The 22,046-nt window shown below is 36.1% G+C and overlaps 1 protein-coding gene across 5 annotated transcripts; it reads left to right on the top strand.

The window, feature by feature from the left end:
• Window positions 1-10,123: 10,123 nt before the first annotated feature.
• On the top strand, window positions 10,124-20,929 carry LOC125656984 (glycerate kinase-like). Of its 5 annotated transcripts, none has more exons than XM_048887613.2 (8): window positions 10,124-10,274; window positions 10,591-10,700; window positions 11,082-11,303; window positions 12,544-12,744; window positions 13,839-13,990; window positions 16,011-16,022; window positions 17,543-17,718; window positions 19,558-20,929. In XM_048887613.2, exons 2-8 carry the CDS (start codon window positions 10,684-10,686, stop codon window positions 20,506-20,508), a joined length of 1,731 nt encoding a protein of 576 aa, XP_048743570.1. In that variant the 5' UTR covers window positions 10,124-10,274; window positions 10,591-10,683; the 3' UTR covers window positions 20,509-20,929. The 5 variants fall into 5 exon arrangements, with proteins under 5 accessions (XP_048743570.1, XP_048743573.1, XP_048743571.1 ...); XM_048887614.2 differs by having other exon boundaries at window positions 10,202-10,398; XM_048887616.2 differs by lacking the exon at window positions 16,011-16,022.
• Window positions 20,930-22,046: the final 1,117 nt, after the last annotated feature.

Here is a 22,046-nt window from a genome sequence, read left to right as displayed (position 1 = left end):
TCGCCATATGAATGAAAATGATTATTGATAATAGATAAAACGTCGTCGATATATCTTCTTAAATATATTTTCTTGAATATGTTATATAGATGTTTCATTCAGGTGAGTTTCGTGAAAATCGGTGACTATGCGTGCCGAATTTTTTTAAGTGGTTACAGAGAATGGCTCTTAATATGGAAACACTTTTTAAATGTGTATTATATATTTAATCAGGGGTGTGTAAATTTTGCTAATGCTAAGCTTCTTCGGCAAAATCTTAATTATCCTTTATATATGAAAAGGCTTTGCTTTTAAAAACTTCATCTAAACAGCTTTTGATCATTGTGTAAGTATGTTGTCATATGAGGTGCTTATTGGAGAACATCTATCAGTCTTTATTAATATTATTGTTATTTCGATAAAATATTTTTTCCTTTAAATTATCCGAACACGCCAAAATAAAGCTTTAAACCTATCATGAACCCTATATATTGATCGGGTAAACCGAGTAACCCGTAGTCAAAATCAGTGTGCCAAGAATGGCCAAACAAATGGTATGAACCACTTCAGACAGCCTTTGACTCTATGACAAGTTGTATTGGCAAACTAGATCGTTATAGTGACCATAGAATTTGCGAAATGCTGATTTTAAAGGAGACTGCTAAAATCCCCACGCCATCAACTTGTTTGTCAGTCTCCTGCTTCGATTTAAAAACTTACCATACGCAGAGCAAGCTCTTGCATTTCGAATCAGTTGAGAGATATAAAAACCATATGGATGTGATAATGGAATATTGATACAAAAATATGGGAAGTTGATGGTGGAGAAGCTGAAATCATCCAGTTTGTCATCAACGTTGAGTTGTTACTTTCAATAAAATATCTAATAATGAAGTAGAAGTGGACGACTCTGTGGTATATTTAATTTTGAGTTCACAGGGATATATCCAATTGACATATGAATGAAAAGTATTGTTGATAAATGATACGTCTAAATGATACGTCGTCGATGAAAGGTGAATATAATGAACAGTGATCAATTTCAAAACTCCAATAAGCAATACAAAATAGAGAGTTGGATAAACACGGACCTCTGGATATACCAGAGGTGGGATCAGGTGCCTAGGATGAAAAAGCATCCCCTGTCGACCGGTCACACCCGCCGTGAGCCCTATATCTTGATCGGGTAAACAAAGTTATCGTAGTCAAAATCAGTGTGCCAGGAACGGCTTAAAATTCGGTATGAAACAGTTCTGACAGCATTTGATCGAATGAAAGGCTGTATTGGCAAACTAGATCATTATAACGAGCATAGAATTTGCGAAATCCTGACTTTAAACGAGCAATGTTGGAACTCCTTCACCGTCAGTAGCCTGTTTCGATTAAAAACTGACCATAAGCAGAACATCCTCTTGCGTATCGAATCAGTCGAGAGATATAAACACCATATGCAGGTCATAATGGAACATTGCTACATAGATATGGGAAGTGGTAGATAGAGAAGTCCAAATCACCCCGTTTGAAATATCCAAGTATAAAGCAGAAGTGGACGACTCTGTGGTGTTTTTTATTTCGAGTTCACTGGGATATATTGAATCGACATATGAATGAAAATCATTACTGTTAATAGATAATCCGTCGTTGATATACTAGTATCTAAATGTCGAACAGAAGGCCGCAGCAAAATAGTCTTTCTTCTAACGTAGAAGTTTTTTAATAAATTCTGCTTCAAAGGAATATGAAAACAGGTCAGCCAACAAAGGAGCACTATTTGTGCCCAAGGGGATTCCAATACACCGACGGAAGACCCTATCACCAAAGACCACGAATACACTGCCAATGAGGAACTCCAGCGGATTCTTTATTTCAACCTTAGAGCACCTGCGCGCGGAATCAGAGCGGCGCCCAACAAAGTAATTCCTCGGACGACCGATCAACAGATAGGAACACCTGCGTTTTCCACTTTTATTGAAGAAGCAGCTGCCCATGAGTTCAGCTATTTAAATGCCGAATTGAAGGCCACAACAAGAGCTTATTTCTTCTCTCTAAAAAGTTTTTGAATACATTTGCTTCATATGAATATAAAAACAGGTCAGCTAACAGAGGACCACAATTCGTGTCCATGGGGATTCCAAAGACTGTTGGAAGATATAATCACCAAAGATCACCAAGATATTATCAATGAGGAACTTCGGCATATTTTTTATTTCAACTTCATAGTACTTGTGGTTGGTTACAGAGTGATGTTTAACATACCGATTTTGTGGATGACTGATCACTAGATATGAATGTTTCCGCTTTTTGTCGTGGAAGCAACTGCCTTTGATGTTGAAATGTCTAGTCTGTAATTTATCGTGAGGAATGGTCGTGTAAAGTGTTGAAAAGTCATACGTTTTGATGTTGTTGATTTGGGAAAAGTTGTGCTATTTCTAATTTACTAAAAGTTCTTTAAAACCTTTTTAGAATCCACATTTGATGTACACCACTTCTGGCATATGCAGTCGCACAGTACGGTTAAATTTTCTCCTTAACAGCTGTTAAAATCTTCGTGAGGAGCAAAGATAGGGGCTTAGTAGAACATTTACTGGATTTAGCAATGTACATGTACAACTTATACGGTACCAATTTAGCCAAGTTTTAGAGCTATTATAGGGGAAAACAGTGTGCCAAAAAAGTGGAGTCAAATTCATCTAAAGTTAAGAGCTATGCGTGAGGGAGATAATCCTTAATTTTGAAATGAATGTCTAAATTTTATCACAGCAATTAAATATACGTCCGTATGTAGCTTTGTTGGTAAGGGTTTGAATGAGGTTTAGGTATCCAGTATGTGTACGGTAACTCATATGCATCCGACCCATTGACTGTAACATTGATTGTGTCTAAAACGGAAGCATGATTGTGATTAATTTCATCTTTTGAAAGGGCAATTGGAGTATAAGTACGTTAACCAAAGGTGGAATTAATGCCAAGTTCTTTTAAAATACGGTCGTAATATTGAGCCTTACAAAGGCAATGTTGTTACAGGCTTTGTCAGCTGGAACCAAAACTTATTCCTCATGTAACCTATCCAATTCTTTTATCACTGTGCGTGTGTCTTATGCTATTTTTTCTTCTTTCCTTTGATGTCATGAATTCATATTTAGGTAATAATTTTATCACTAATTAAGTGTGTCTTATGCTATATTTCCCCCTTTTCCTTTTATATCGTATTCACGTTTAGATACTAATTCTAGATGTTAATTTTATGTTTGTGTATATGTTTTAATGCAGGACCACAATGGAAACTAGCTATATGCTAATCTGTGTTATCCTGGATAAATAAAGGCTATTATTACTATTATTATCACTTCTGGTTTACTAAACACAGAAGGATAGATGGTACATACTTTTGTTTTGATATGTGTGATGCGGAATTTTAATATTCCTCTTATACTTTTAATCCATTCTAGATATGAATATTTGCGTTTTCCATTTTTGTCGAGGAATCAACTGTCTATGATGTCAAAATGGCTAGTCTTTAATTTCACGTGAGGAATGGTCGTGTAAAGTGTCGAAATGTCATACTAATGTATATATAAACTAAAATGACTAATAACACGAACAACAGTGGTCACACGGGCCATGAGCCCTACATTTTATTTTAATCAGATAAACGGAGTAGTCCGTAGTCCAAAATCAACATGTTGAGAACGGCCTACAGATAACAATTAAAATAAAACACTTCAGATAGCATTTGATCTAATGAAGGGTTGTTTTGGTAGATTAAATCGTTATAACGACCATAGAATTTGTGATATGCTGACTTTAAGCGAGCAGTGTTCAAACCCCTGTAACATCAACTCAATAGTGTGTCTCGTTTTGAAAATTGATCATATGCAGAACAAGCTCTAGCGTATTGAAACAATTGAGAGATATAAATACCATATGCAGGTGATAATGGAATATTGCTACATAGATATGGGAAATTGACGGTGGAGAAGCTGAAATAATCCCGTTTGTCATAAAATGGAGTCGTTAATTTGCCGTTGACATTTATCTAAGTATGAAACAGATGTGGAGGACTGTATGATGTATTTTACTTCGAGTTCACTGGGATATATCGAATCGGCATATGAATGGCTAGAGATTATTTTCTTCTCATGTAGAAACTTTTGAATAAATCTTACCTCGTAAGAATAAAAAAACAGGTTAAAAAAACCCAGCAGATTTCGTACCCATGGGAATTCCAACCAGACTGTTTGAAGACCTGATCACCAATATTTACGAATATATTGTCAATGAGGAACTCCTGCATCTTTTTAATATAAACTTTAGAGTACTTGTGCGTAGAATCAGAGTGGATTTTTTTTAAATAATCTTTTGGGTGATGGATATTTCCTTCTTTCATTTTTGCTAAAGAAGCAACTATCTATGATGTCAAAAAGTCTAGTCTTTAATTCATCGATAGTAATGGTCTTGTAATGTATTTAAATGTCATACGTAGTGATGTTGTTTATTTAAGAAAAGTTTTGTGATTATCATAATTAAACAGTTCAGTTATACAATCTGTTTCGCTTCGTTCTGTTTCGTTAGATTTCGTTTCGGTATGTTACGTTTCATTGGGTTTTGACTCGTTTCGACAGATTTTGTTCCGTAGATTTCGTTTGAATTTCGTTGTTGATAATACTGATTTGGGCGATTCTTTGGATCCATTTAAAGATAAACTGTGTCATTTCTAATCATTAATACCATTATTGCAAAGAAAGAAAAAGGATTGTAAAGCTGGGATCACCTTGACTCTACTCATTTCTAAAAAAAAAAAAAAAAAAAAAAAAAAAACCGTTAACACACAATTTAAGTTTACATCATTAGATATGTTTATACTAGATGAACGCGGGAAATCGCAATTACATGCAGATGATATTGCATAGAGGAAGGACCTTTTTAATACTTGTTTGAATTGTTGCGCATATGAATCGAATGATAGATATCTTTGTTTCAAATAGATTTCAGAACATTTTGGAATAGTTGTGTGCATTATTTATATTGTATTTATCGATATCATATACAGTAAATAAAATTTGATTATTACGAAGTCACTTGGAGCTCCAGATTACATGTTCATTATGCAACAAAAAATAATATATTCTACGTATTGAAAAATAGATAATGATTTTACGAATGCAATTGTAATTCGTCATGCTGGATAGTTGACCAAAGGCAAAATGAACGGTTGTTCAAAATTTCAAAATTTGAAATGCAGCAATGCGAATGTCTTTATTATGGTAGCTTTTGTCCAGTGCGACAATTTAAGGGGAAAATAATGAATACATATCGTTTCTTCTCGCCAAACGCAATAATCGAAAACATACATGTAATACACTATATGAATGACAAACAGAAAAAGTGCTGTGTGTAAAAAGAGGCCTGATTTCTTGGACATTGTCAGGTAGTGTGCAATCTAATTTCGTATGTTGTTTCAACTTTAACGTTATAAGGCGCAAACTTCCCAGAACAGCCCCGGGCCATTCCATATCTGACATATTGGACAGCTTTCACTTTGTGTCAGATCGTTGTTGTTAGAAGGGGGTGTCCTTCGTTTCGTTGAAGTAACATAATCATAAATCTCCATGAAATATGGGCCTAGTCAAAACTATTTTAAAGTATAACTAACACTGAACACCTACACAATTTTATGCTGATCATGTTGTAAATCAATCACAACTTCTCGATTTGCAGGAAAAGCCTGGGAATGTGCGACTGGTTGTAGTCCTAAGCGTCTATAATGATGTACTGCCTCGTTCTTAGCGCTTTGTTCTGGAAATTTCCACAAGGCTGATTCAAGACTGAAAACACGGATTGAAGAAACGAACAGACATATTTTATTCATTCAAAAATTATCAAAACTGCAAGATCAAAATCAAGCATCGATAAACAACATATTTACGTCTTATCATATTATTTTAAGCTGGCTTAGATCCGCCAAAGCGCCATTGTACTCTCCTTTTTGCTATTTCAGGGTAGTTTATCGAAAACGAGAGTAGGTTTTTAACTAATTTTACGGCATTTACTTATCAAGTAAGATTTAATTATAGCTTACAGACTTCACCTCACATATGGAACAATATCAAAGGTGCAAACAGTTACTCTGGAGCATGGGTTTGTAGCTTATTGGCAAAATTTGTTAATTTACAAGTATAGAATTTATAACTTTATAGAGTCAAGGAACTTTTCACCCAAGTTAAAAAGAAGTTATTACTTTGAAAATGAATTATGATATAGAGTCAAACGCCTTTTCATAATCAATTAAAAATTAGACATATGGGATCATTACAGTAACGTATGATACTGTAAAATTATCAAGAATTTTCTCCTATATTCCTTCCCTCTTAAAACAATCTTAGTCCCGTGAGGATCTGGGTCAGAATAGGTCCTCAGTATCCCTTGCTTGTCGTAGATGTGAAAGTGAAGGAACCCTAAAGGGCATCACACATGTAGATGTGAAAGTGAAGGAACCCTAAAGGGCATTACACCTGTAGATGTGAAAGTGGAGGAAACCTTTTTGTCACAATCTCTTAATGACATAGAAATATATATTAAATTCTTTGTACCAAACAAAACCTGCGTTAGCTAACCGCTTTAAGTGTAAAGAAATATATCATGAAGAATGATTGTCTTGCAAGACAATAATTATTTAATTATTCAATCACCAAACTTACATATTCATGTGCCTGTTTTGAGGTTCTTAGAAAGTGCAAGATTTTAAAATACTAGTGTTATTGCTGAAATATAATTATGATGTAGAACAAGTTTCTTTGAATTCAATTTTTGGTGATGAAATGACAGCTAATGCCCCTTTAAATATTTTTCAATGCTTCAAGAATTTCTTGAATACTAGATATTTCTGACTCTAGGTGTTTATTCATGTTGTTGTTTTTTGTTTGTTTGTTTGTTTGTTTTTTGTTTTTGTTTTTTTGTTGTTTTTTTTTGTTGTTGTTTTTTTTGGGGGGGGGGGGTGTTTAACAAATCCTCTTACTTTTATAACATGAATTGCTTTGTATTATTTCAGTTTGAATTGCATCATCTAATAGATAATCATTATTTTCATGGAATAATTTGTAAAACGATTTGACCTTCTCTAGAGCCTTGTTTTATATAGATAGATGATCGAAATTTCCCGTACCTCAGTGGTCATTGTAAGATATATATTGTGTGCTTTGTTTACATTTACGTGAAAAGTTCCTGACATAGTGCAGATTCAAGTTTGTAAAAATCATGGCCCTCCCAGTGGTAGGTGGGGGCCACCATAGGGATCAAAGTTTTACATGCGAGTATATAGGGAAAGTCTATCAATATGGGCCAAAGTGAGTGATGTGGCCCATGGGCCTCTTGTTTTATTACATGTGTTCTTCGAAGTCTGTTTGAAATTTAATACATACGTAAAATAGGACATAATTGTATGGAATACAAACAGCATGCACTACCTAAATTCTAGTGTTTTTGTATGGATGATCAATTATCAATTCCCCCATTTTATTGCTTTTTGAGAAGAACAGAAAATAATTATACATCTTTTTTCCATAAGGAGCACATGCAGAAATGAGTCATTTGTTGTGTCCAATGTGGCATGTACGGTTCTAGAACAAATAGCGTTATATTATATTCTGATACGGTATCATTAATTAGTTGGGTTTTTTTCAATAAACATTATCAGAAATAACAAATGTGTACCTTTTGTGACCATGAGAAAACAATAGAACATATACTATGGGAATGTAATTGTGTTCAATCATTTCTAGCTGATTTTGAAGTTTACATAGAACAGAGAACAAATTGTCAACTACTCTTTACAAAAAAGTCTTTTATAGTGGGCATCCTTGAGGGTAAAACAATGGTATACAAAATATTCTCATCCTTTGGTTAAAGTATTATATTTATACAGCAAGGCGTACAGAGAAAAATGTGAATGTGCTTTTTTGCAATATCATTTATAAAGTTATTTTATGAAACACAGAAATCTATTTCTTATAAAAATGGCGATAACAAAATATTTGATGCCCTTTGGAACAGATGGAACCAAATGCTCTCTCTCTCTCTCTCTCTCTCTCTCTCTCTCTCTCTCTGCAATAATTAAACACTTCTGTTTTGAAATCAATTGTAATTATTGATTAATTAATTCTATGACTTGGATTGATCGTTACTTTAGGATTAACAAAAATTCTTCGTAAGGAAAAGATTTGGTAAGTTTTCTTCATCTCTAAGAGAAATTTTAGGTATGGTTTTTTTTTCCATGGGTTTACGAGACTAAAATTATTGTTTTGATTTTGTATATCAAGGAGGTTGTTATTTTTAATCATTTATTTTTATTTCATTTTTATTTATTTTTTTATTTTGTGTGTGTGTGATTATTGTCTTTGACATGATTAAAACAGTCTTACTGAAAATCTTGAACTAAATTCCACTTTCCACAAATTTTGTTATATTCATTTTCATTATATTCATTTTCATATTCCTCTACTAATTTTCCTAGATCTGGATAAAACTGTGCATGTGGGTCATCCCTACCCTATTTGGTTATGTAGGTTAACTAGAGTAATATCATATCTATTATGGACGAAAATATTTGATAAAATAAACTTCCCACATATTATTATCAATGTGAAAAATTGCCTCAGTGTATATATATATATTCCCAAACATAGTTTTATGGCCTATTTCTTTCCGTTTCTTTTTTATTCCGGCTTACTGCTACTGAGGAAAACTAACGTCAGTTTTAGGCGCCAAGCTAAACAGAAAGTCCTCAAGAAAGAGAATTAGGTTCACAGAGCTCCGTCTCCTCGTGTGTTGCAAAGAATGAGATTTTGTACATATTGGCTGCTGTTAGCTGATCTGCTTGGTTAAGCATTTAAGGAGAAATACTACACCAGAGAAATTTGATGTAGATGAGTGGAGTATATGTACAACAATATTTTGAAATTGAAAACTTTCAAATTTGCGTCCATTAGTCAAAAATTGCAGTTTTAGTAGAAAGCAATCTGAAAAAAATTTAAACTCCTACTAACTTACTGAGCTAGTCAGCTAGACAATGGAATGTGAAATGAATTGACAAATATTACTGATATTTCTATTTTCATTCATGTTTTTAAGGAAGTCAGCCATTATGACGATGTAGAGTACGTCCTGGAACTCAGTGAATACCAGGTCGTTAATAGATTGTGATGAGTGGCAATATTACGACACTACCGGGAAAAGTGGGGGCACCGCACCGCTAATGCTTGTTGCGAGAAGAAAGCTGAGGGAATTTTTATTTTTCCCCCTTCACCAGCAGATGTTCCTTTCCCGAGAGAAAATCAAATATGATGGGAATGATGTCAGGCTTAGAATTAACTTTCTTGTTAACATATCTTTCTACCAGCCAGGGATTAATCATGAATAATTGATTGTCAGTGAAATGTTTTCAACTCTACGGAGATCACAGGCACTCGGCGTTTTAAATAATGTTTACAGGAAGACAATTTAAAAAAAAAAAATTATATATATCTAAAACGTCGAGTGCCTGTGACAGAGATGTAACATCAATTATTAAAGTGCCGCGAAGATCGGACGAAATTTCGGATTCCTTGCCGGGGAAAAAGTACATTTAAAAAAAATAGTTCTGTGTTCTTAAACGCGACACGTTCTGGCATATATTACCACGATCAATTTAACAAGTATAGGTACATTTAGGTGCAACTGACGTCATCAACAAAGGGAGATCTAAAATCAATTAAAGGCGAGCACTTTTAGATTAAGCACTTTTTAATCCGTCGTACATTTGCTTTCTCGCATACAAATTACATTTACTGTTTTATTTACGCTGTATACACATAAACTGAATTCCCTGACCACAAAACGAATGCTACACAATTTTCCCATACTATGATTCCTTGAACATATAGTTTATTATTCATATATTGGTATAATACTGATACTGTCCATTTACTTGTATATATACATGATTAGCAATTCATATATGTACGTACTTGTTTCCCCAACATGCTGCATCCACATGCAGTTTGCAGTCTATGTAACCTGTAGTTAATGTTGTAAACTTTCTTTCTTTTTTGAATTTCCTTCTTTATAAAATGTCTTACTGTTATGCCCTCTGGGCCCAAAATTGGAATAAACTTATCTTATCTGTAGGTGCAAATTGATATCCGGATTTAGTACCGTGTCCATCTAAATAGTAGAATTCTCAAGGAAAGATCACTCTAATCGTAGACATATCCCTCCGTAATGATTTGGGACGCCAGGCACGATGCCGATTTTGTTTAAAGGTCTGTTTTACTGAGACCTTTGAGGGCAATGTTTTGTTTTTATTGACATATAATGCTCCCAGTATCTATTGAATGGCGATCACGAAACGTTCCACTTTACTTCACCATAATTTCGAAAGTGCCAGTAAGAAAAAAAATATTTGTTTATATTTTTTATACATGTATTTACGTGTATCACATATTATGATAATGTGAATTCATTAATTTCATGAAAATTTTGCTATATTCTATTTGTTGCCCCTTGACTCACTGTTGTACAAATACTCAGCTGTCCTAAATTAAAAATAGTAAAATGTCCATTGCCGTTCTTTTTCAGTCTGTTTATATAGACCGTTACCAAGCTTGATGAGTAAATTCTGAGGCAGAAAACCGGAATGAATGTCGCTATTTTAAGTTTCCATCTCCTGCAATGTGGATAAAGCAAGGGTAAGCTTACAGAGGTATAACCGGTGTTGTCTCTTCTTTTTATTTCATAAATAATCAATGGCCGTGTGCTTGCATGCTCTTACTTTCATTTCATGAAACACTTAGACATGTTGTATATGTGCAGTCATGTTTTTAATTTATGTTTCAACATGTCCAAGACTTCAAGTGATATTATGTGGTGTTCAAAATTTAATGTGGTTGAAAATATTACATATTCATTCTTTGTTTTGTTTTTCGCATTTTAAATCACCATTTTGACAGTATTATCCTATCTAAACTGCTGAGTTTTATACATATGCACAGTTGCACACACGGGTGACAGATCCATATTGGCATGGTAAATGTGCACATTATTCATGAACAGGTCGTATTGTTTTTCAGTTGTAGGGTTCCTTTCCAGTGTACAAGACGAACATGGTCTAGGTTAATATCGACGCTGAAGTCTAGCCACGCTTTCCGCCCAGTATTGACACAACACGGCTGTATAAGGAGGACGGGGGCTGTGTTGTATAACCACACCATGTCTTCTGAACAGCACCAAGAGATCAGAGATATATTCAACACCGCTGTCTCCTCTGTTCTTCCGTCTGAAATGATTGGAAGGTACGTAGGTCATCACATGCTTTCACTGAGAGCAGACATTTTTATTTTTCTCCATGTGTACCTTGCTGGTTGTTGTAACTTGCATCTGAACCTGAACTTTTTAATGAAGGTTTTAAAGTTATAGCTTTTAATGCTGAATATATATATGTTTTGCCTACAGTCGATTTTTTGGGGCCAGTTTGGGGCAAATATTTGGCCCCAGTCCCAATTATAAATTTGCCTATATTTTCCAAATATGTAGTGGAAGTTTTCCCAAAGAAAAACTTTGATACTATGAGTGAGAATAAAGTCAGTTTGTTTATATTTCGTGTTTTTCAATTAAAATTCAGGCAGATCTGTATATCTGTTGGGTTCCTTTGTACACTAGATAATTCATACCACTAATATGTTGTACGGTGTGACCATTGAGACGAGCGAACCCCATTAACATCTTGCAATACGACTTAAAGACACTTAATCCATCCATTCATTTAACGTGGGCAATATAACACAGTCGATGATAGCAGTTGCACTGTAACGTCAAATTAGCTGCAATGTTTTTTCTCTCTTTCAAACCAAGCAATTGTCAACAACAAATAAATGTATGAAGGTATGAGAAAACTTGTCTGGAATTCCAAAACAGTTGTGGTACTTTCCAAACAATATATTTATTTTATTTATGGGGTTGTCAATGAAGTATACCGCAGTGACAGCGACATTTTTCCGGAAGCATTATAGGTAGTCATTTTTCAGTTGATGAAGAACAAATTAATTGTGTAATCATTGGAGTGAGCTCGTTTCTTTGCGACGCAACCTTCGCTCACTATTATTCTTTATATTAGTTATTAGGTAAGTCATACCATCATTGTTCTTTATTTGTTACTAGCAATGGTGCTGGTAGAAGTTATACAAAGACACAAATACTGATATTTTACATTGTTTCTCATACTACTGGATTTTCATTTAAAAATTTCTAATTCACACAGAAATTCCCATCTCTGAGAGTCCCATTCCCTGTCCCAAGTACTGAAAACAAAATACTGGCTTAAATATGAGTAGAGCATGTGTCTTGAGCGTGTATTAAGTTCATATGGACAAAGTTATTGGCTTATAACACCCAATGCTGATTCAGTGAGGCACTTATAATTCCACTTGAATAGATCTAATCTTCCATGACCAATATACAATGTACATATATTTGCTCATTGCATTATGGTATAAAAATTCTTTTTTTTTTTAAATATGTTTTTCACATCCACAGGGCCCTGACTTTTGACAACAACTGTCTACATGTTGGAGGTCGAGAGTACACTTTAGATAACAATGTTTATGTCGTGGGATTTGGTAAAGCGGTGGCAGGAATGGCCCGGGCGGTGGAGGACCAACTACAAGACCACATCATCGATGGCATTCTCAGTGTACCCTATGGACTGGGCAAATCTCTCAAGGAATTGGGCAAAATGTTCGTTTCAGCTGAGCCCGTATATTTTAGATTTGGGGTTCTCTGTTTTATAAAAAATTCTGAAACTCTTTGTACATATATACTAGTTAAATCTCCCCTCTTCCAGGGGGAGACATATTGTTTTTGTCCTTTCTGTCTGTCACAAAATCTTGAGAACGCTTTCACCTCCTATATGGCTTATCGTATAGACTTGAAACTTTGTACAATGCTTCATTGCCATTTTTTAGATGTGCATATTGTCGAAACGGGGGATCATTATTTTCCTTAAAGTTATAGTGGATCTAAGAGGGGTGGAGGGTGTAAAATAGCTTGTGAACACTTCTCTACCTACATGTATATGGCTTATCGGGTACATTTGAAAATTTGTACAATGCTTCAATGCCATTTGTAGATGTGCATATTGTAGGGACAGGAGGATGCAGTTGTTATCCTTAAAGTTATAGTGTATTTAGGGGTGGAGGGTGTTAAATACTTTGTTAAAGATTTCTCCTCCTATATGGCTTATCGGAGTTTATAATGTCTGTGTTTCTGCTCATGTTTACTCCTCCATACCATGCAGTACATTAAGGGGAGGAGGTTTCATTTGGTGCACTTCCAATTTGGGGAGCTGGGGAGACATTTGTTTTTCATAAAAACAATCTCTACTTGCACAAGGCTTTACTGCTGAGAAAAATTTAGGCATGTACAGTAGTTGGCAAATTCTGATAAAAACATATTTGGACATTTAAAAATCTATTGAAATCATGAAATGGTACTTGAGATTTTTGTCCCCACTTTAGCAATTGAAAATGATATATCAATTTCTGTCTGTCTGTTGCACTTTGGTTCCTTAGTGGTATCTCAAATACTGATTCAACTTTAGCAGTGAAACTTCAGGAAAGTTTTTATGATGCAGGTATCACCCTCGTGATAGTTTTTTTAAGCCAAAGGTCAAGGTCACTTCAAGATGGGGAACTTAAATTCAATGAAATTGTCAGTGCTACTCGTAAATGGCATTGAAACAGTATAACATATTTTTTCTTTGATTTTGCAAATCAACATATACATGTATTCGGTTCAGAGCATCATCTTCAGTCAGTTATAACAATTTCCAGGGATTTATGGCTAAAGGAAAAAACAAGGCTGAAGGTCATGGAGGGAGCCAAGGGTAACCTCCCAGACAGTGATGCCCAGGTCGCAGCGCTGGCCATCAAGGATCTAGTGACCAAACTGACTGACAGGCACATTCTGATCGTGCTGATATCAGGTAATATTGTCATTGTGTGCTGCCTATGTTCATAACCAGTGATTTTTTTTAGCCATGTTTGATTTTTCAGCTTTTTTGTTAGTTGAAGGGACATACATTCATGTATGAAAGGTGGTCAAATAGTTCATGCACAAGTGTCCTGGGAGATATGATATTCAAGATATCTCTTAATCATACTCACATGTTTTACAATGCAGCATTTCAGTACTGTAATTAAGATAGATATATTGAACCGTAATTCAACTGTATATTGATACCAGGCAAATTACCTCAAAATACAGCCATTTATTTTCCTCAATTGTTGGAAAGAAAAGCTTTAAACTGCCAAATTAGTTTATTTGAGTTATTCATGATTGTTCCATCATTATTGTAACTTTTGTCAGGCCATTTTGCTACATTTTTTTTGAAGAGGGCTGGGAAAGTTTTAATGTTGAATTGATGTTAGAGAACAAGATGTTCTCCTAGTGTGGTCTACGATTTTTGTGCTTAACTTGCACAAATATGTCAACCGAAAATTTAGCTATTCTTAGATTATAAATAAAAGTAATGTTTAGATCACTTGTTTTCAAATGACACGCTATATTGATAATTTATGGTTTGTGTGGTGAGTGACTGCAGAAATTCTGTCCGGCGCAGTCCATCTCCCCACATTCTGCCTATAGTTCATAGAAAATTAAAAGTGCTGCGTGAAAGTGTCCATATTGTCAAAGAGTTCTGCAGTATGGTTGTGCGTTCACATCATGGGTATCCCAGCTCCAAAAGTTAAGAAATTGGGACACCTTTATGACATTAGAGGAGATTTTGTGCCTTGGATCATAAACATGATAAATATAACAATAAAATTTCAAAATCTTTACATATCTTGGTAAGTTTTTTTATTATTATTATTTTTTATTTTATTATTTTTATTTTTTTTTTTTTTTTTTTTTTTTTTGCATTTATAATTATTTTTTTTGTTTTACATATCTGCCTAGTTTGACGATTTATTTTCAGAATAAATTTCTCCAACATATAACTAAGATAATTTGATTTTATGGCTTTGAACTATTTGAAAACCCTTCATATGTGATTTTTATGTATGTTTCTTTAGTCCTGACAAAGCGTATTACAGATGTCTTCTCATAAACTTTTTGAATAAATGGTACAGGGAATAGGGTATATTTATTGATCTTGTACTGTAATAGGGTACATTTATTGATCTTGTACTGTACATGTGAAATGAACATCTATATTTACGCTCGTCCATGTTGTGCTGCTTTTGAATCTTTGTTTCATTGTATAATGTTTCTCGATTTGGGAACAGTGACTGAGCACATAAAATAGCAAGATACATGACTAATGTGAATACATGGTATTAATGTTGACATTGCTGGCGTGATGAGGATAAATAAAAGTAGAAGCATGGGTTTGATTTATGTGTGATATACTCTGTCAATTATACAATATTACCCGATGCTTCAGTTATTCATATACACTTATAAAGCAAAGAGTCTACATATTTATTCTTTAATTAGCACTGTAATGCCTCAGTACAAATTTGTAGTCTTTTTGAGATTAGTTGCAGTTAGTTGTATAAAGAAAGATACCGTGATACTATTTGTTTTTCCCACATAGATTTCGCTGTTCTAATGCCTATTTTATGTTTTATATATATATATATATATATATACTTACTATTTCCGTACATCTTTGTCTGTAGTGCTTTGTGCTTATATAGTTATGGAGAGTTTCAGCATGTTTATATTTGTATTTCATTGAGGTTTTGACACTGTGGAGCAAATGAAATAAAATCACGACTTGTGCATTTAATGTTTTCCACCTCTACAAGCTTTTTTGCTTTATTTTGTGCATGGAAGCTTAGGTTTGAATAACTTTTTTATGATCATTTAGCAAATACATGTATTAGATATATATTAGTATTTGAGTGGAAATCAATTTTGTATCAAATTATGAAAAAAAACCTGTGAAAGCAGTCTTTATGATAAAATCCTATTCATTTTTACAATATTTTGCAATTCAGATGATTCCTCAGGTAAAGTTATACAAAATGTGGTACATGTAACTGCACAACTAATTTTTAATTGCTTTTCTTTTTTTGATATACATATATTTTTGTTAATCAATATTAATCTGTTCCTTGATTAATTTTGAAAATTAAATAAATGAATTAAGAAGAGTAAAAAACCTACTTGCAGAAAACATTTTTATGTCACAAAAATCATAGGTGTCGGAGGCAAAGTAAAAAGAGGGGGAGGGAAATATCAGGAATATAGGGCAAGATTATGAGTCTGCTTTGAAGACCCCAGAAGGTTCAAAGCAATGCCCGTGTGGGGGTCCAGGGGGAGAAGACCCCAGAATCTCCTGAATAGTAGGTAAAATTGCATGGTTTTTCTTTAATGCCAGCTTCAGCAATTTTTCACGGATGCAGATTACAACACTGCTTGACTTAGTGGGGGTGGGGTGGGGGGGGGGGGGGTGGAGAAATCCCTGGTTATGGGTTTTAGCACCAGTGTGTGATTATTTTGTTTGACATAGAAATTCGTTTCTTGGCACTAGAGATTAGGCTGTGTGACCTTGTGGAGGAACATGAAGGCATGGTTCCAGAGTTAAGCCTTAGAATGTAGCTTATGCTGCGTGCTTTATGATTGTCTTGCTTAGAGATATTGCAGTTGCTGTCCAGCCTTTCATATTACAAAAATTACATGACCTGATGGGGAGAGAGGCCAGGGGCAAATTTTGTAGAATCATCTGAGTTTTAACATATATCAATCTAATTAAAATTTTATGAGTACGCGAGCGGATCAAACATCTAATTTTAATTAGATTGAACATATATTGAATTATAGTGTATTTTATTCCCTTTTTTTTTTTGCTAAAGATTGCTAAATTTGTAAAATTACATGGCAAATACATTCACCCTTCTATATTAACAGCAATAATAAATAACACCGTGTGAAATAGATAGCTTCAGTTGTCAAAGTGACTAATATGCCTGAGCATTGTGTATAAAACTGTTATTGATTTATGATAGAAATAAGAAATGTTGTAACACATCTCCCTCTCGTTTCTTCTTTCCCCACTCTTCTACCGGTCAGTGCCCTCCGTCATCATGTTGAATATTCTGCCACATAAGGGTGTGTGCAAGTTAAATTTTTTAAACGCCTACGCACACCTATATCTATTTCCTTGGTGGGTGTTAGCTCCGACTCCTATAACCGAGTATGTCCAGTATATGTGTGATGTTGTGGAGAGTTACGTCCCTTTGACTGTAGTCTCTATTTTTTTTCTTGATGGTGGCTTTCTTCTCATTCAATGTATAGTTGTATCACCATTAGTACTCTGATAGCCATGAGCTACATTGCTTTCGCTTATGCACATTTCGATTTTAAAACTATATTCACGTATATACTTAAAATCACTTTTTTTTCTGTCTACACTATTTCTTTGAGTGGTGATTGTAAACACGCATTTACAAACTGATTGTTCTTATTGGGACACTCTCTGTTGTTTCACCACACCTAAGAGTTGTTTTTGGTTTTTTTCTCTCTGAAGGTGGCGGATCCTCTCTGTTACCGCTCCCGTGTCCACCCATAACTTTAGAGGAAGAAGTTACATTAACAAAGATGATGTCCCAGAACGGCGCCACCATCAACGATTTAAATACCATCAGGAAGCACATCGAACAGCTGAAGGGGGGTGGTCTGGCGAAGGCAGCGCACCCAGCTCAAGTATGTAGAACTTATCCTCTTTAGCTCAGCTGAGCTACAAGCTCAAGTGAGCTTTTCTGATCGCCTTTTGTTTGTCTGTAAACTTTTTACATTTTTGACTTCTTCTACAGAACCACTGGGCCAATTTTAACCAAATTTGGCACAAAACATCCTTGAGTAAAGGGCTTTTAAGTTTGTTCTAATGAAGGGTTATACCTCGTTCAAAGGGAAGATAATTACAAAAATAGGGTGGGGTCATTTAAAAATCATCTTCTCAAGAACCACTGGGCCAAAAGAGCAGAAATTTACATGAAAGCTTCCTGACATAGTGCAGATTCCAGTTTGTTAAGATCATGACCCCCGGGGTTAGGATAGGACCCTAATAGGGGATCGAAGTTTTACATAAAAATATATTGGGAAAATCTTCTCAAGAACCACTGGGCCAGAAAAGCTGAGATTTACATGACAGCTTCCTGACATAGTGCAAATTCAAGTTTGTTAAAATCATGGTTTCCGGGGGTAGGGTGGGGCCACAAGGGGATCAAAGTTTTATATGCAAATATAGAGAGAAATTCGTTAAAAATCTTCTTCTCAAGAACCGCTGGGCCAGGAAAATAGAAATTTACATGAAAGCTTCCAGACATTGTGCAAATTCAAGTTTGTTAAAGTCATGGCCCCCGGGGGTAGGATGGGACCACAATAGAGGATTAAAGTTTTATATACTAATATATAGAAAAAATATTTAAAAATCTTCTCAAGAACCATTGGACCAAACAAGTTTACATTTGCATGAAAGCTTCCTGACATAGTGCAGATTCAAGTTTGTAAAAATATGCCAGGTCCCTAGGGGATGGGATGGAGCCACAATAAGGGATCAAAGTTTTACATGCAATTATATAGGAAAAATCTTTCAAAATCTTCTCAAGAACCACTGGGCCAGGAAAGTAGAAAATTACATGAAAGCTTCCTGACATAGTACAGATTCAAGTTTTTTAAAATCATGGCCCGCTGGGGTAGGATGGGGCCGCAGTAGGGGATCAAAGTTTTACATATAAATACAGAGGGGAAATCAATAAAAATCTTCTTCTGAAGAGTCACTGGGCCAAAGAAGTTTACATACGAAAGCTTCGTGACATAGTGCAGATTAAAGTTTGTTAAAATCATGGTCCTTAGGGGTAGATTGGGGCCCCAATAGGAATCAAAGTTGTACATGCGAATATATAGGCAAAATCTTTAAATATGGGCCAAGGTGACTCAGGTGAGTGATGTGGCCTATGGGCCTCATGTTTTTAAGATGTTATTCAGTGTATTCTAGATGACGAACGTGACTAGTTTTAGATTAGATACGAAAACAGTAGAAGTTCACAGGGAATTTGTAAATAATGGAGTTCCCTGTATTGTATCTGTCCGTACGGTCATTTCTATTTATATGAAATGTTTGTGGATGTTTGAATTTTGTAAAAAAAAAAAAAATAATAATAATAATAAATAAATAAACGGGCAATACGGGTATTTTGATTGAAAGGGCATTGGTCCATAAGTAATTCAAATCTGCATCATAAAACGATATTGATCTGAAGGCATGATTGACGATGGAGGAGAAATTGTGTGTGTACATGTATATATTTCAAAAACTTCTTATTCAAGAGCATTAAAAGCATGGTATCCCTTGGTAACGTGACGCTGTGATACACATACCCGTACATACTAGATTATTCGTTTTCTATTGGTCATCCCAGTGTTAGATAAAAACAATGAATGTCGAATCAGTTATTACGATTGTCAAGATGATTCATTATTTTGCAATTTGTTATCAAACAAAACATTTGTCAGGAATTCCGTTTCTTTCTGTTTTTATAGGTGATTTCTCTCATTCTGTCTGACGTGGTGGGGGACAAAATGGACATCATTGCCAGCGCACCCACAGTGTTTGATGTGTCATCTCCTCAAATGTGCATAGATATATTCAAAGAACTCAAAGTCCAAAAACAGGTGCCCGCTTCCATTAGCGAATATCTGTTCAAGAAGTCTGTGGAGTTTGCAAAGATGCCTTCGTTGAGGAAGCCTGAGGTGGGATATACTACCCCATGGTCAAAATTTCAGCACGTCAAAAACGTCATTGTTGGAAACAACACCATGGCAACACAGGCCGCCAAAACGAGGGCAGATGAACTTGGACTTTTGTCCTTTGTTATGAGTGTTTCGCTGGAGGGTGAGGCCCGTCGTGTGGGAGAACTTTACGTAGATATTGCTCAATATATAGCACTCGTGTATAATTACAAGCCCTCATATGATGGTGGGTGCATATCATTAGTCCAATTAGAGTTAAAGCTGACACAGTTTGGTTTCGAGAAAAAAACTTTAAACGAATTAAACTCACTTAGTAGAAAAGCGCGCAACAGTCGTAAAGGTGTTTGTGTCATCGGCGGTGGGGAGACTGTCGTTAAAGTCAAAGGTCAAGGCAAAGGTGGGCGGAACCAAGAAATGGTTCTTGCGTTTGGGATAAGTTTAGAAAATGCACGTGCACAGGAAGAAAAATTAAACATTTTCTCCATTGAATTCATGAGTGGAGGGACGGATGGGCAGGACGGCCCTACAGACGCCGCCGGGGCCATAGCGGACGAATCCTTGATGCAGAAATGTGCACAAGAAGGGCTGGAGGCGGCAAATTTTCTGGAAAATAATGACAGTTACACCTTGTTTACTGACTTGTGTGATGGGGCGTACATAGTGAAGACGGGTCTTACAGGAACCAATGTAATGGACATACAGACTCTGATTGTCAGGCCCAAAGTCCTGGAGGACCACTAGGTGTCTCAATCCATAGAGATTAATTAGGTAGCCATAAGTCCTGAAGGATCACTAGGTTTCTCAATCCATATAGATTAATCAGGTAGCCATAAGTCCTGGAGGATCACTAGGTTTCTCAATCCATATAGATTAATTAGGTAGCCATTACTGTTATATCTATTACACGCAACTGATCGGTTGGATGGAAAGTATAGATTCCACAATCGATTTTTTTATCTTTGTATTTCGAATTTTATTTTAGAAAGTAGAGAAAGGGGAAGTTGAACTACTTATTTCATTGACCTTTACTTCAATATGGTAGGGACAGCAGGATTGTAGTTGTGTTGTGCTAAAGACTGTTTTGAAAAACATTTGCAACTGTATGGTGCTGATGTTGTGCTTGATTGTTATTTTACAATTAATAAAAATTATTCAAAGCAAACTTTATTCGATTTTGACAGCGAAGTTAGACCACATGCGTTAAATTTTGCGCCTGAAATTCCAGGCAAGCATACGGAGTTCTTTTTGCTAATTGACTTTTATAAGTTGTTACCTTTTCCTATTTGTCTGTATGTTGTTGTCACTTTTCACATTTTCATCTTCGTTTCTGGAACCATTTGACCAATTACAAAGTGCAGTTTTACATGTACATAGGAATTTCAATCTACTTGAAATAAAGAATTCTTGGGTAAGGGGATTCAATTCCGATCAAATAGATGGCTACACAAGTTCAAGGGGGAGGCGAATTTGAACCTAACATTTCATGAAGTTTTATTGAGTGAAGTTGTCCAACGAATGCCCCCCCCCCCCCCCCCCCCCCAATTGCAAGGGGGGAAAATAGCACTGAGACACACACACACCCCGCCTCCACCCAATTGCAAGGGGGAAGGGGGGAAATAGCACTGAGACATCCCCCGCCTCCACCCAATTGCAAGGGGGAAAATAGCGCTGAGACATCCCCCCACCTCCACCCAATTGCAAGGGGGGAAAATAGCACTTAGACATCCTCCTCCCCCCCCCCCCCCCCAATTGCAAGGGGGGGGGGGGGAAATAGCACTGAGACATCCCCACGCCTCCACCCAATTGCAAGGGGGGAAAATAGCACTTAGACATCCTCCCCCCCCCCCCCCCCCCGCCTCCACCCAATTCCAAGGGGGGGGGGGGGGAAATAGCACTGAGACATCCCCACGCCTCCACCCAATTGCAAGGGGGTAAAATAGCACTGAGACATCCCCTCCGGCTCCACCCAATCGCAAGGGGGAGAAATAGCACTGAGACACCCTCTCCCCCCCCCTTCCACCCAATTGCAAGGGGGAAAATAGCGCTGAGACATCCTCCCCCCCCCCCCCGCCTCCACCCAATTGCAAGGGGGGGGGGGGAATAGCACTGAGACATCCCCCGCCTCCACCCAATTGCAAGGGGGAAAATAGCGCTGAGACATCCCCCCACCTCCATCCAATTGCAAGGGGGGAAAATAGCACTTAGACATCCCCCCCGCCTCCACCCAATTGCAAGGGGGGGGGGGAAAATAGCGCTGAGACATCCCCCCCCCCCCCCCG

This window comes from Ostrea edulis, chromosome 7 (genome assembly GCF_947568905.1).
Source record: "Ostrea edulis chromosome 7, xbOstEdul1.1, whole genome shotgun sequence".
In the NCBI taxonomy this organism is placed as follows: Eukaryota; Metazoa; Mollusca; class Bivalvia; order Ostreida; family Ostreidae; genus Ostrea; species Ostrea edulis.
The sequence above is the reverse complement of the archived record's forward strand: the minus strand, read 5'-3'. Positions and strand labels throughout refer to the sequence as shown.

What these genes read in the sequence shown, in the direction of transcription:
- LOC125656984 (XM_048887613.2), top strand. An exon ending in CCGTCTGAAATGATTGGAAG is followed by an intron (nt 11,304 to 12,543) that starts GTACGTAGGTCA and finishes TCACATCCACAG; the next exon opens with GGCCCTGACTTTTGACAACA. An exon ending in CTCAAGGAATTGGGCAAAAT is followed by an intron (nt 12,745 to 13,838) that starts GTTCGTTTCAGC and finishes AACAATTTCCAG; the next exon opens with GGATTTATGGCTAAAGGAAA.